The sequence below is a fragment of the Lepidothrix coronata genome, unplaced genomic scaffold (assembly GCF_001604755.1).
Source record: "Lepidothrix coronata isolate B3197 unplaced genomic scaffold, Lepidothrix_coronata-1.0 Scaffold66, whole genome shotgun sequence".
Classification (NCBI taxonomy): Eukaryota; Metazoa; Chordata; class Aves; order Passeriformes; family Pipridae; genus Lepidothrix; species Lepidothrix coronata.
The window spans coordinates 1,439,744-1,453,805 of record NW_016690246.1 but is presented as its reverse complement, the minus strand read 5'-3'; the positions used below and the strand labels follow the sequence as shown (position 1 = coordinate 1,453,805).

The 14,062-nt window shown below is 37.9% G+C and overlaps 1 protein-coding gene across 1 annotated transcript in view; it reads left to right on the top strand.

The window, feature by feature from the left end:
* The first annotated feature begins 5,362 nt into the window (after positions 1 to 5,362).
* The window catches only part of ATP6AP1 (ATPase H+ transporting accessory protein 1), a 45,807-nt gene continuing 37,107 nt past the window's right edge, over positions 5,363 to 14,062 (top strand). The window contains exons 1-3 of the mRNA XM_017818253.1: positions 5,363 to 5,560; positions 9,212 to 9,338; positions 9,442 to 9,510. Coding sequence (XP_017673742.1) covers positions 5,448 to 5,560; positions 9,212 to 9,338; positions 9,442 to 9,510 — 309 coding nt within the window. The 5' untranslated portion in view covers positions 5,363 to 5,447. The remainder of the gene's footprint in view (positions 5,561 to 9,211; positions 9,339 to 9,441; positions 9,511 to 14,062) is intronic.

Genomic DNA, 14,062 nt, shown 5'->3' with positions numbered 1-14,062 from the left:
CGAGGTGCAGTTTAATACTGAGAAATATTCATGAGTGCCAAGTACAGGTGAACGATCACTGCCCTGGTCCTGCTGGCCACACTGTTTCTGATACAAGCCAGGATGGCTTTGGCCTTGGCCACCTGGGCACACTGCTGTCTCATGTTTAGTCCACTGTCAACCAGCACACTCAGTTCTTTTTCCACTGGGCTTCTTTCCAGCCACTCTTCCCCAAGCCTGTAGCTTTGCATGGGGGGTTGTTGTGACCCAAGTGCAGGACCTGGCACTACGTCTTGTTAATTCTCCTGCAGTTGGCCTTGACCCATTGATCCAGTCTGTCCAAATCTGTCTTCAGAGCGCTCCTACCCTCCAGCAGAACAACACTCCCATCCAACTTGGTGTTGTCTGCAAACTGACTGAGGGTGCCCTCAGTTCCTTGTCCAGATCATCAATAAAGACATTAAACAGGACTGGCCACAGTGCTGAGGCTTGGGAAACAGCACTTGTGACTGTCCACCGAGTGGATGTAACTCCATTCATCACCAGCATTTGGTAGTTCCTAACAATGGCAGTGCCATTTAATCACACTGTAAAAGCTCTTGTGTAAATAGTTAAAATTTGTTTGTAATTATAGTGAATTAGATACTTGACTAATATTTGAGACATGGCTGTCCGCAAAATAAGCGTCTGCCTGTATAAAGTGAATACTAACGTCCTACAAATCAGTTTCAAAAAATGCCTTTTGAAAGCATAGAAATTGACAGTTTTGGAGGATACAATGTATAGAAAGAGAGCTGTTGCAAAATGGAAAAGTATTTTCAATACTTTGGATATCTGAGTTCTCTTGCTAGGGCAAAGCCAAGTAAAGCCAACATAATTACAATAGTATAGCTTTTTAAAAAATGTATCATAATTCAAATCACTATAAAATCCTTCATGTTAGTTGTCTTTAATTGTTAATTTGGATCATTATAAATGCTTTATTGATATTGTTACTGAATTTAAAACCAATGATTTTTTTACCACTTTTTGTCCATAGCATTTATAATTGTATTGCATTTGAAAAGGAATTAATTTAAAACTTTTCTCCCATAGTTACTGAATTGCTTCCCCCCATTTATGTAGCTTATATATGATATTAAAATGGTACTGGAGAAGTATGAAGAATTAGTGTTCTCTGTATCAGACAATGGAGAATACTGGGAAAACTGACTGAAAAGATCAGAGGAAGAGTAAAGATACTAGAGTTTTAGGAGTAGTCATTGCATTTTATCAGGAAAAGAAAACTATTCAGATAAAAGGTCAGACCTGACAATTTCTAATAGAACTGATTAAATTCTTTACAAGCACAGTTGATCATCTTTGCTTGAATTTCAAAGAGTTACTCACAAGATGGTTTTAGGATCTGCTGGTAATAAGGCTTCTGCTTTGGAGCGTAGATACTTCCAGAATAATGAGAACAAATGACTGTAAAGTGTCAGTGCCTCTTCAAAGAAGAATAGACTGTGAGGTGAAATTCTAACCTTCTCCATTCACTGCTGATAAGTGGCTGAAGTGATAAGCTTATTAAGTCTCTTAAATCACAACTCAGAGGTTAAGCTTAGGAGGAATTCACACTCCTGAAACCCTCCTGAAAGGCTGGTGAGAGATGCTGTGTTTGATTCAGTTCTTTCCTGGAGAAAGACTCTCACTCCCAGGTAAAGGGGATTGGTCCATAAGGCCTGTATTGCTCCTTCTGCACTAGCAGAGACATGAGGCCCATCAACACCTACTGCTTTCCTCACAGGACTCTTGCGAGCAAGAGTTTTGGAACATGGAGCAAAATTTGCCTTCAACCCACCTCCAACACCACTGGCAATTCGTTTTCAGAGGGAAAAATTCTAGCTGTCTTCCCACATGCACGAGTGAGTAATATGGTAATTTGCAAGGAAACACATGCATTTTGCCTTCCCACTCCAAGAGGAAAAATGCTTTTTCCAGGATGTAAATCTCCCTATTTATGTCTCAAAGGAAGAAGAACTCAGAGTAATTGTTTCCCCCAGCTCCTTGCCCTAAAAAGATGTCCTAATGAACAAAATATTAGTTGCCTTCTTAGATAATAAAATTATTGTAAACAGTGATAAAGCAGGATTATAAATTAAATATGTCAGGGTAACACAAAGTTACCGACTTCTATTTGGCATATAGAAAATACTTTTTCAATAGGAAATGATACTAATAGTAACTGAGATTAAAAACAAAAAATCATCCAAATCTTGGATTCTTTTAAATATTATTTATTTTTTAAAGAGCCTAAATTTGAATATTAGGCTGAGAGAAGAATCTGAGCTGAGAGAAGAATCATAGAATCAACTGGGTTGGAAGGGACCTCTGAGATCATCAAGTCCAACCCTTGATCCATTACCACCATGGTTACTCGACCATGGCACTAAGTGCCACATCCAGGCACCATGGCACAAAAACCTCCAGGGATGGAGAATCCACCACTTCCCTGGACAGCCCATTCCAATGCCTGATTACTCTCTCTGTAAAGAATTTCTTCCTAATATCCAACCTAAACCTCCCCTGGCAGAGCTTAAGACCATGCCCTCTTGTCTTACTGATGGTTGCCTGGGAGAAGAGACCAACCCCCACCTGTCTACAACCTCCTTTCAGGGAGTTGTAGAGATTGATGAGGTCTCCACTGAGCCTCCCATTCTCCAGGCTGAACAGCCCCAGCTCCCTCAGCCTCTCCTCATAGGACTTGTGCTCCAGTCCCTTCACCAGCCTCATTGCTCTTCTCTGGACCTGCTCCAGCACCTCAATATCCTTCCTGAACTGAGGGGCCCAGAACTGGACACAGTACTCCAGATGTGGTCTCACCAGAAGTTCTTTAATATGCTACTGCAGTATCATGTTAGCTCCCAAATCTGTTGCTTAAGGATCAAATTTGCATGCAAAATGGATGGGACTTACTTTTGTCACCTGTGTATGCACAGTTCTCCTGGCTTATCTTGTACTGTCAATTGTCCTTGTTACAACAGTCACCCCTTATAGTCTGGTTTACAGGATTTACCTTCATCATTCACGCTTCTTTTTGAATCCAGATTTTTTACAGTAATCAAAAGTGGGTTTAGTTTCCTGCTCACAGATAAAAGAACCACTGTGATCTCATCTAATTACAATTAAATGAATGAAAGTAATGTTTTTTAAAATATCTTTGCAATAGGTATATTTTTTCTTATTGTTTAGCCAAAAAAACCCTTTAGGAGTGAAAAAAAAAGGAGAAAATATAAGCAGATACATTTGTGAGCTAAATTTACCAAGGGAGGTGAATTAAAATCCCACTCAATAGGTTCTCTTCATTGTTTTTTTCCAAAGCTTTATTCACTTCACTTGTTCCTAAACTGTGGTTTGTGGAGAAATACTAAAAAGGAAGTCAGTTTGTTTTTGGTTAAAAGTTTGTTCGTAAGTAATGTGGTAATCTGAGAGTAAACAATCTAGTTTTTTTTTCAACAAGGTTTAAGACTGTTTTTATAAGGTAGAATATGGAAAGTATACCCACCAACTGTGCATGTTGGAAGAATAAAACAGTGAAGAAAATCCAAAGTTCAGTATGTGATGATGAGGCTCACAGTGATTAGAGCATATACAGAAATTGGATGGAGGTCCTGTGGTTTGTGTTGCCATGGTATTGGGGAGGAACGGGAAGCAGGGTAGAAACCACATGGTCTTGTTCTTCTATTTGTTGTCCAGAAATGTTTTGCACAAACCCAGTTCACAGTTTTGGTCTCTGCAGTATAATAAAGATATTAAGCTATTAGAGAGTGTCCAAAGGAGGGCAACAAAGATGGTGAAGGGCCTTGAGGGGAAGCCGTGTGAGGAGTGGGTGAGGTCACTTGGTCTATTCAGCCTGGAGGAGATCGAGGGGAGACCTCATTGCAGTCACAACTTCCTTGTGAGGGGAAGAGGAGGGGCAGGCACTGATCTCTTCTCTGTGGTCCCCAGTGACAGGACCTGAGGGAATGGCCTGAAGTTGTGTCAGGGGAGGTTTAGGTTGGATATTAGAAAGAGGTTCTTCCCCCAGAGAGTGGTTGGGTACTGGAACAGGCTCCCAGTGGAAGGAAGTGGTCATAGTACCAAGCCTGACAGAGTTCATGAATTGTTTAGATGATACTCTCAGTCACATGGTGTGACTCTTGGGGAACAAACACTAGCTTGTTAAAGGGAAGAGGTAGGATTTCTAATGTATCTCGGAGGAGGAAAAAGAGGGAAAAGTGCAGTTAAAGAGCTAAATTTTGTGTTATCAATATGGAAAAGAAAAGGAACATGTAGAAGTTTGGTTTATTGCTTCCCTCAAAATTTTTATTTTTGTCCCAGAAATTTGATTTCAGATTGAATTGATGAACAAATTGCCTTATATTAAACAACCTTACTATAACAGTATGCTTCGGGCTAAGGTAAGTGGATTTAAGTGATCCAGTTATGTGTGCTCAGATCCAGACGTGCATATCTTCTGATACCTGTTTGTGAGTTCTTGTACAATTTTCATTGCGGTTCCTTATTTTTCCCTTATCACAACTTGTTTTAACAAACCTCAGAATTTCTTTTGTGTATGGTCTCTAACATCCTGTTCTGATGGTGAAGTGCCCAGAGCCTAACATGTGTCAAGACTGCTGCTGCCTAATCTAGTCACGGGGTGTAGAAACAGCTCAGTGTTTGGCAGGCACAAAAATGTGTGCCAGAGGAATTTGCTTCCTGGCATGAAGGAATTCTCCGGGACTATTTTGATCATGCATGAGACTTGTGAAATACTGAAGTCATGTCAGTTTCTGAAGTGATTATAATTTGCCCCTGACTTAGATATTTTTGATTTCTGGGATAGCATCCTCCATGCAAAAGATAGCTTAACAATTCCATATTTAAGTGGATACACTCTGAACATTTTCTCTCTCTCCTGCTTCTTGCTGGAATCTGCAATGGGTAGATTTGTTGCAGATTTCAAACCTGTCAACACCCAAACGTGTGACACCAGCTCTCAATACATGTGAAAGAACTAAGCTGAGAGACATGATAATATGTAACAGGGGAAGAAGATGGAAGTTCTGCAGGATACATTCTGTGCAGTGGAGAAAACTTTCTATAAACTCCATTTTGAAGTTGCACAACTCTCTTATCAGCCTGTGTAGGACAGGAGTTTGGACTTCATGACTCTCCCTTGCACTAGAGGAAACAGTCTATGCTTTTACTGCAGAGAGTTTTATGAGCTGCTTAAATCCCAAACCCAAGAGTATTAAAACTGTGTGTAACTCCCAAGTTCAAGTGAAGGAAGTTCATGTTTTGAAAATTCCCCCTGCTGTTAGAGAGCTGCGTCACCCAGCAGTCTGGCTGAATCTGGGTAACAGCAACCCAACCGGGAAGTGCAGCTGTGCACACGCTCGGACTTTTCTTTTGTGGCTGGCCAGTTCCGTGTGCACTCGCCTGGAGCCATGGCACAGCTCTACTCTACTGCTCCAGCCCCGCTGCTGTGCACCCTTGCTATGCTGTTCAAAATGTCTCTGTCAGTGGACCATGTGCCGATGCTGCTTTGGTCAACTCAGAGGTAAGAAATCTAATAGAATGTATTCCCGCTTCTGCTATTGCTCTGTGTGTGTGCACGCAGAATTATGTATTGTGTAGCATCGATTCTGGTAAATCAGCTCATGGCAATAAAATTTTCCAATAAATAAATCTGCCCCTTGGCCATCAAACAACCCAATAGATCATTTTACCCATTTTTATTTATAATTTTAGTGTTCTAAACCAGGCAGAAAGAAGCAAATAAAATCCGTAGTCTAAAAATCTGAAGTAGATGTGCTTTATTCACCCTAAGGCATCCTTGAGATGTCTGTCTCATGACTGTTGGAGACATCGTGACTCAAAGTCACGCCATAAGGCAGTGTCACAAAAAGGAGCTGACCAAAAACTGTGTAGGCAACCTTAGTCCTTGCATTTCCTAACTCCTGAACCCTGACTTTTCACTTCAATGTTCTTTTTAATACAGGTTTTTAAATACATTGCTGAACGTATATGTACCAGTTGTTAGAAACAACTGCAGAGTCTTGACAGATCCAAAGAGACACATGAAATTCAGGGGTTTGCGTATAATTTATGAAATAAGACTGAACCTGTCTTAAAAGAACCAGATATAGAACCCTCTTTTTCCAACCAGGAATTTTATTCATGCAGACTTTAAGGATTTTGTGTGATTTCTAGGGAGTTCCAGAAATATGGCAACTTGGGCAAGTTCAGGTTGATACTGGATATGTAAAGTTGTCAGAAGACTATGGGGCACTTATTTACTGCCTTTGACATATGTCTACTCATCTATTATGCATTTCCAAAACCTGAAACTCTGTTCTCTACGGGGACCACTGCATATAGAAATCTAAAAATTTTGAAAAAGTTTGGTTTGGTAGCTTTGACTTTTTTTTTTCCTGAAGAAAATAAATGGATATCTCAACATCAAGGGGTTTTTTGATATTCAAAATACTTAGTGATTCACCCCTATATAAGATGGGCATATGTACGAGTAATAAACCTTTGTATTTAAAAACCAAGTAAGTATTGGAAAGAGCTGTTCTTAGCATAAAAGTGATCCTAAGCATCTAAGAAAAGATCAGTGCTTCCTTTGTCCTACTTCCTAGTTTATATAAGCAACACACCTATTGTCAATATAAACAAAGTCTTATCAGTTAATCCCTCATGGTCATAAAAGCAAACTTTCCATCAAGATGCAATTATGGGCTTGTTCTACTGCAGATTGTTCTGGTTTATACAAATCTAGAGTAAGAAAATCAGGATAGTGACTGGTTAAGCCAGTTTCATGTTTTCAGAAATAGAAAATTTTCTGGAAGAAATCTTCCTCCTGCCACGACATTTGCATTTTGAAAGGAGAAGTTCTTGTGGAGCTGAAATTAGTTCTAGTGAAGGTCAATGAAGCAACTGAAAAGAAGGTTTGTATATTTATTTATTTCTAAAATAAATTAACTCTAACAGCAACTTTTGGTTGCTAACCCTTGACTCTGTGCTTTACATCTTGGTACTTTGCAGTGATGCAAGGTTTGCAGTGCGTGATCTACAGGCCCACCAAATCTGGAAACCACTATTAAGAATTTTAGGAAAGTTAACTACAGAAGTGCAGCAATTATCAATGGATTTCTATTTACTTTGTAGGAACATGTCCCACCAGTTTAAAAGCTTAGTGCTTCATTGATCAATAGAAGTTGAGATTCACTGATCTATTCCATCACCCTTTGCCACGTTATCTGTTAGGATTTGATATTGAATAGTTGAAGAATACTACATTTTGTTCTTATTTAGAAATAGTCAGAGTTTTTAAAGCCATATCCCAGCTGTATTATGAAATGTAACACTTCAAAGTCTGTCTTATGCATTATTATTGTACTATAATCATGTTATTAAAGATAATGTTAGAGATGAAACCTGCAGCTGACAAACACATGTAGTTCACAAAGCATAAGGGAAGTGTGATATCAGTCCTTACAGAGACATTAGTAAATCAAATACCTCTTTCCTCTATAAAGGAAAATGCAGATCTCTACTTGGAGAAAAGTGATTTTCAAAAAACAACAATCTTTCTCCATTCAACTTGGGAATAACTCAGTAGGTCACAATTTTGTACTTTTCACAAAGAAATACTAATATGTCACTGGATATTCTCCGAATAACTTTGGCATGAAAAATTTTCTTTTATCTAACATTGGCCTTTAAACTAATATTCCCTGGTTGCTTTTCAAAGCAGGAGAGATTGAGAAATTCTTATTGCATATGATAGACAGAAGAAATTTGATTTAGCCATTTTGAACCAATATTCAAAAGAATTTCTCTCCCTCCATAGATAAGAGAGGGAGTTTGGAGAAATAAATTCATTAAAATTAGGTCTTGCAATTGCGCCCTCATGTGTTTGTTTTGGGAATGATTTTTGCCTGTAGTAATTGAAAATATATTACTGCCTTTATTTATGCTATGCTTATATAGAAAAATTAATGCTTTGTTTTAAGTTTCCTTAAACTTATGTGCAGGAAAGCACATACATTAGCAAAGATGCTTGTCATTGTGAGCCTCCACGGCTGAGGACCCCTGGATGGTTCTGTGGTGGGGAGTCTGATGCACCTGCCATGTGGGCAACTGCACAAGGCTGTTGCATATTGGGACATAAAATTTTGTGTGAGCAATCAATAATAGCAATCAATATGTGTGTTGGCCAACTGCCCACTTCACCCCATGTCGTTGCTTACTGATCTCTTGCTGATCGCTTGAGGTGAAGAGTTCAAAGAGATGGACTGGTTGATTGCCTTCAGTAAGGCACACCATCAGTGTATCCACAATCTGTGGCAGTCACATATCTCCGTTTCACCCTGCAATTCACAGTTAATCAGCCAGGAAAACATACCTGACTGGGCAACAAAAACGGTGAAGAGGCTGGAGCACAAGTCTTACAAGGACTGGCTGATGGAGCTGGGGTTGTTTATCCTGGAGAAAAGGGGGCTGATGAGAGACCTTATCGCTCTCTACAGCTACTTGATAGGAGGTTGTAGGCAGGTGGAGGTTGGTCTCTTTTCCCAACTAGCAAAGTGGCAAAAGAATTGTGAGCTTTTCTTGGTGTCTTGAACCATTCCGTTCAGAAGAGCTTCTGCTGCTGGAAAGGTGGCTTTTCTGAGCAGCTTCTGCAGAATGGTTCCTTCATCATGAGAACCTTAGGAGAGAACATGTTTACAATAACACTGAAGAGACATTTCTACATAACAAAAGCTTTTATTAAAAAGTACTAGTTTATGACAACTTATGGTCTAGTCTGAGTTCTACTCCTCTTGACCAGCAACATACCTGCTGGCAAGTGTTTTGGGAGTTCAGATTGCCTCTGAGAATTCTCTCTGAAGGTTTTCAACATGTTCTTCTTCATTCCACTTAGTAACTAACTTTTTTTGGAAAGATGCAACAGTGCTGTTGCACACAAACAAGAAAATAGAGAAAGATATTACCCTGTTGGATGAAATTCATTCCTGCTTTAACACAGTTAGATACAGGAATAAATGGGCAAGTTATTTTTCTGTTGAGTAGAATGAAAGTAAACTGAACTGTAAACTTAATCTAAACATGAGGATATCGTTATCTGCTGCTGCATATTTAAAGAAAGAAGAGGTATCATCATTTGTAGGAAATTTTACAGAAAAAAATTATTCTTTTGCAGATCACAGTGGAATCCAGACACTGCTATGCATGAAGGGCACGTTGTCTCAGCACAGGAGCTGACAGCACTCTTGCAATCTCTTTTTACCCAGAACTCCAGAAACCTCGTCTTGTTTCTGCAAGATAGGGTATGTGACATCAATTCCTTTTCTCTCAACAATGCTGAGTACAAGTCTACCTAAATGAAATGCCATGGCTCCTTCTCACCAACCTACTCTCTTTGTTTTTCAGCTTAGTGTAGATGATTTCACATACCTCAGTGAATCCTATGGCAACAAGAATCCGTTTCAAAATGTTCAGGCAAGCATTTATCTCTTTTATTTCTTTATATGCAGTATTTAAAATTAAAAGAAAAAAAACAAGTAAGAAAGATGCAAACAGACAATAATTGGGAAAATGGAACTGAATTGCAGAAGTTTTTCTATTTAAATTATTTATTGAGATTTTTACTGTTTAAGCAGATATATTAAAGGAAATCAACTGAGTTTAAAGATGTGTGCTTTGTAGCTCTTTTATTTCTAAAGTTTTCAGAATTCATCATAACTGACAAAATTGTTCTTAAACATGTTGCAATTTTCTGTTGGAGAAAACAATATAAACTTCAAGACTGAGACCCCAGAATTCTATTTTGAAGCCACAGGAAGAAAAGAAGTTATAGGAATCAATCGTTTATTCCTTTCAGAATTTAATACCTATTTTATTTTCATAGCAATTGAAGCTCATGCAGGGAGTTAACTGTTTCATATTTGAATTAAGATATCAATAAATACTATAATAAATATAATGCTACTTGATTAATTTGAAATAAACTCCAGGTACAGAATTTAAAATGGAGTGCTCCTGAGTCAGTCAGCAACTTCAACTTCTGTCCTCACTGAGAAGGTTTACAGATTTTGGGCACAGCATCTATGATTTTACTTATATGACAGTTTATCAAAGTGTAATTAGACAAAATGTTCACACATGGAAGTGATAAAGATATTCCTGGAGGCACTGCAGGATGAACAGAGCTAATGTAAATGATATCAGAGCACACAAAGAAGTGTAAATTCCCAAGCATTACACAGCAAGCCCTATGTGTAATTAAATACATAAATATTCACACATTAGCTATCTCTACATCTATATTAAGAATCTCACATCTTCCTTGCATGGCTGAAACTGGAGATCTTTATCTCTTTGCCACATAACAGCATTTTAGCACTGATGCTGGAACAAAAAACAACTATTCAGAGTACATACATGGGTTTTCTGAGGAATGAATGGGAGTCATAATCAGTTGCAATGTAAGGATCAGTGGTTGTGTCTGCAGGCAGATGCACTGGTACTTCTCTGGTATGCCTTATTTTCTCTGGGTTTAACATCTCTGCAAGGCTGTGTCTGGAGCAAATTTTTGTTGCTGTCTGACTGCAAAACTGGTTTAATTTCAGCAGCTGTGTGAAATGCATTGCAATGCGTGGCATTGCAAGTTCCTAATGATGTGGTGGTCTTATTTAAGTAGGCCTTGGATGTTTAAGAGAAGGGGTATCAAAGTATATAAAACTTCCTTCTTTTGCCTCGTAATCAGGACTCCATCGGTACTGTAGAGATTGGAGGCTCTAAAGGCTAGAGGTGAGTCCAGAGACTAACGGGTTTAGAAATCAGGCAGTATGCTGGGTGGATTGGAGACTTACTGAAGGCTGGTGAGGAGGTCCCCAGATAAACAAAAGGTCATGTTGAAGTAAATCTTTGGTCTGTCTCTGGCAGAGCAAAGATTTAAACCCAAGTTTTCAACAGTCTGAATAAATGTCAGCCAATGTTTGCTTTCTAAGCTTGCCTCTGTCCCCTCTCTGTCTTGGAGCTAAGAAATTTTTTCTCATTCTTTAAAACGGGAAAGTTTTTTTTCAACAAATTGCTCATCTTAACTCCAGCACTTCCTAGATTTGTTCTGTTGGACTTTGCAATCTTGATGCTTTTCTAGCATAGTCTGGGGGAGGTGAGGTGCTGTAACATGAGTGAAAGAAAATGAGATGTATAAATTGCATATTTCTTTTTCACCTAGGTGCCCATACAGAGAGTTTTGTCAGTATCTATTGCATAGAATTTAGTTTTTATTGCATAGGGTTTAGTTTTTAGGTCCAGAAAAGGATCTTTATAATCATCCAGTTCCATATTGGTTGTAACAGAATTTACAAAAATTTGCTCAGTTGCTATTTTATTAGTTGGACTTCATTTGAGATACTTTGGCTAAGAAATCCATTCTTAATCTTGCTGTGAAAAATTGTTATAATATTCACACAACACAGGACAAAGTGAAGGTTGAGTTTGAATCTTCTCATTGGGGAAATTAGAATCTTTGATATTGCATAATCACAATTTTTTTTACCTTCACAGTCTATATTATACAAGTGATCTGTTAAGCTACACCAAAAGGTCCATGTCTCTCAAGTATTCTCCTTTCAAACTACAGAAATGCAAATTTATTCATAAACCTAAACTGGAGATTTCGCTTAGAATGTATATGTGCATGTAGCAGCATGTGTACTACAATAAGAAAATGTTATTTGTAAAAGAAATATAAGCCTGTAAACCTCAGAGACATTTTCAGATAATAGATTTGTTCAGCTACATTAGCAGCTGTTTTGAGCTTTTGGTATCAGTGGGTTTGTATGCTATAAGAGAATTCTATTTCCAGTTAAAACAAAAGGAATCTTATAGGTAGATCATTTCTCTTGAACTTCCAAACAACTTTTAAATTAAATAATAAAATACAAAGATTAGCATTTGGGGAACTTCTTTGTCAAGCAGTCACCTACCCTACAAACTGTTTTTCTTTAATATTAGCTTTGGTTTTCCCTAGACAATGCTCAGCTCCTTAGAACTGCAATGTATGGTAACAAACTCCAATTAGTGGCCAGCTGTGCAACAGCATAATTATGATTGTAAGTCATTGCCATTCGTGGTCCTATAACTCCATCGTATCCTCACTCAGTGGTCATAGACTGAGGAGTACTATTTAGTCACATGTGATACAGAGGTCCTAGTATAGTTTTGATTTTCTTTATTTCATTTCTTTTAGTTTTATTACATTATTTTTCGACAGGGAAACATGCAGAACTGCATAATAATCAACATAAAATTCATCATAGATTTATTCAGTGACATGATGTTTGGTTCTCTAGCCTGTTCTAAAACACTACTAATATTTTATTTTTCCAATTCTGATCACTATCCGCCTCTGAATTTCCATTTTCAAAGGGCTGTTGTAAATCTCAAGGTTTCATTACTGAAGGGTAACACTCAGTTCTGTTACCTACTATTGTGTAGATAAAATTAGGTTTGTTTTCTTCTCACCCTGCGCTCCGCTAAAATCAATTTACATTGAGTCTTATCAATCATTCTGTTGCCCAAGAGGTTGTACCATAAGTTGTTTCTGTAATTCATCAGTCAGCCCTTGCCTTGAATAATTCAGCATAATGAGTAGATTTCATTAGCTCAATATTTATATCATTTTACCAGATAGTTTATGAACGTATGGAACAGAACAGACTCGAGTGCAGTAACATATATTTTTTCTACCCCTTGCTTGCTGTATCTTTACTTATCCTTTACCTACCTTCCTGTGAAGACTGCCTCTCTCTCAACAAAGCAGCTTCATTTCTTTAGCAGTCATTGGCTTTTGTGGATCCAAGTGGGCGGTACCAGGTAGAGCTTCCTAGTGTGCATGACTATTGACTCCTTTGGAGATTTTCAGCAGAACTGTGAGGCAGAACTTTTCGCAAAAGCCATGTCAAGCTTTTCCCCAGTATAATCCTTCCTTGTTGTTATAGTCTGTATTTAATTCTTTGGAATACTTCCTCCCTTTCTTGGACTTCAGGTTTTCTTCTCTCTAGTTCTTTGGATTGTTCTGTAACCCTTGGGAAAAAAAAAAATCTTGTGTCATGTTTCCCGCTACACAGCATAATAGTATGGAGGTTTGTTCAACAGTACTTCCTGTATTTGCAATACACTTTATTAGCAGAAGAACATCAGATCAGTTTTCATTAAAATCATAATGTATAGCTTTATGCATACATTTGAAGGATACAGCTATAGTGTAAGAGTTTATAAGATAGATAGTAACTGGAAAGTTAAAATTAAACAATTATAACTTTCTTTGCAGTTATCACTGTGTGTAGAAACAGATGTCCTTCATAATCTGTTTAAATAGATTTTTCTTTTTTACAGAAAACCCATTGACCAATGCTGTAGAACATAAATGCAATACTTTAATATTTTAACTGACATGCAGTTAAAAAAAAAAATCAAATTATTTCTTTTACATGGAAGAGCCTGCCTGCTTCAAACATAGGTTTCCAGATATTTCTGCAGCTCAAACAGGAAACTTTTTCCCAAGTAATATTTTTTATTATAGGACTGTCTATCAACTTTGATGCCAAATGAACTAATTCAGAACCGTGAGTAGGCCTACACGATCTTTTACAGGCAAATGCATAAGTTTTTAACAAAGATTTTAACAATAAGTTTTTAGTGATAGACCTAAATTTACTCTATTCAAGCTTCAAATGGCTTAGGTGTAATATCAATGCAGTTATAACACTGAAGTAAGGACAAGTAAGTCTGGGCACAGATTTATCCTAATGCAGCCACTTCAGGATGGCTAGAAATGTGGACAGTCATCCCAAACCTACCTTCAAAAAACCCTGACCAGTGGTATATGTCATCCAAGAATGATGTTTCTTGTCTATTTCACCAGTTGAAGGGACACTAAAGAAAGTAAACGTGCTCATAATCAGAGTAAGCTGCCCATAAACAGGTTATAGATACTGCATTTAGCGTAGGAAGTTCTGCTGTCAATCTAAAGGTTCAATAG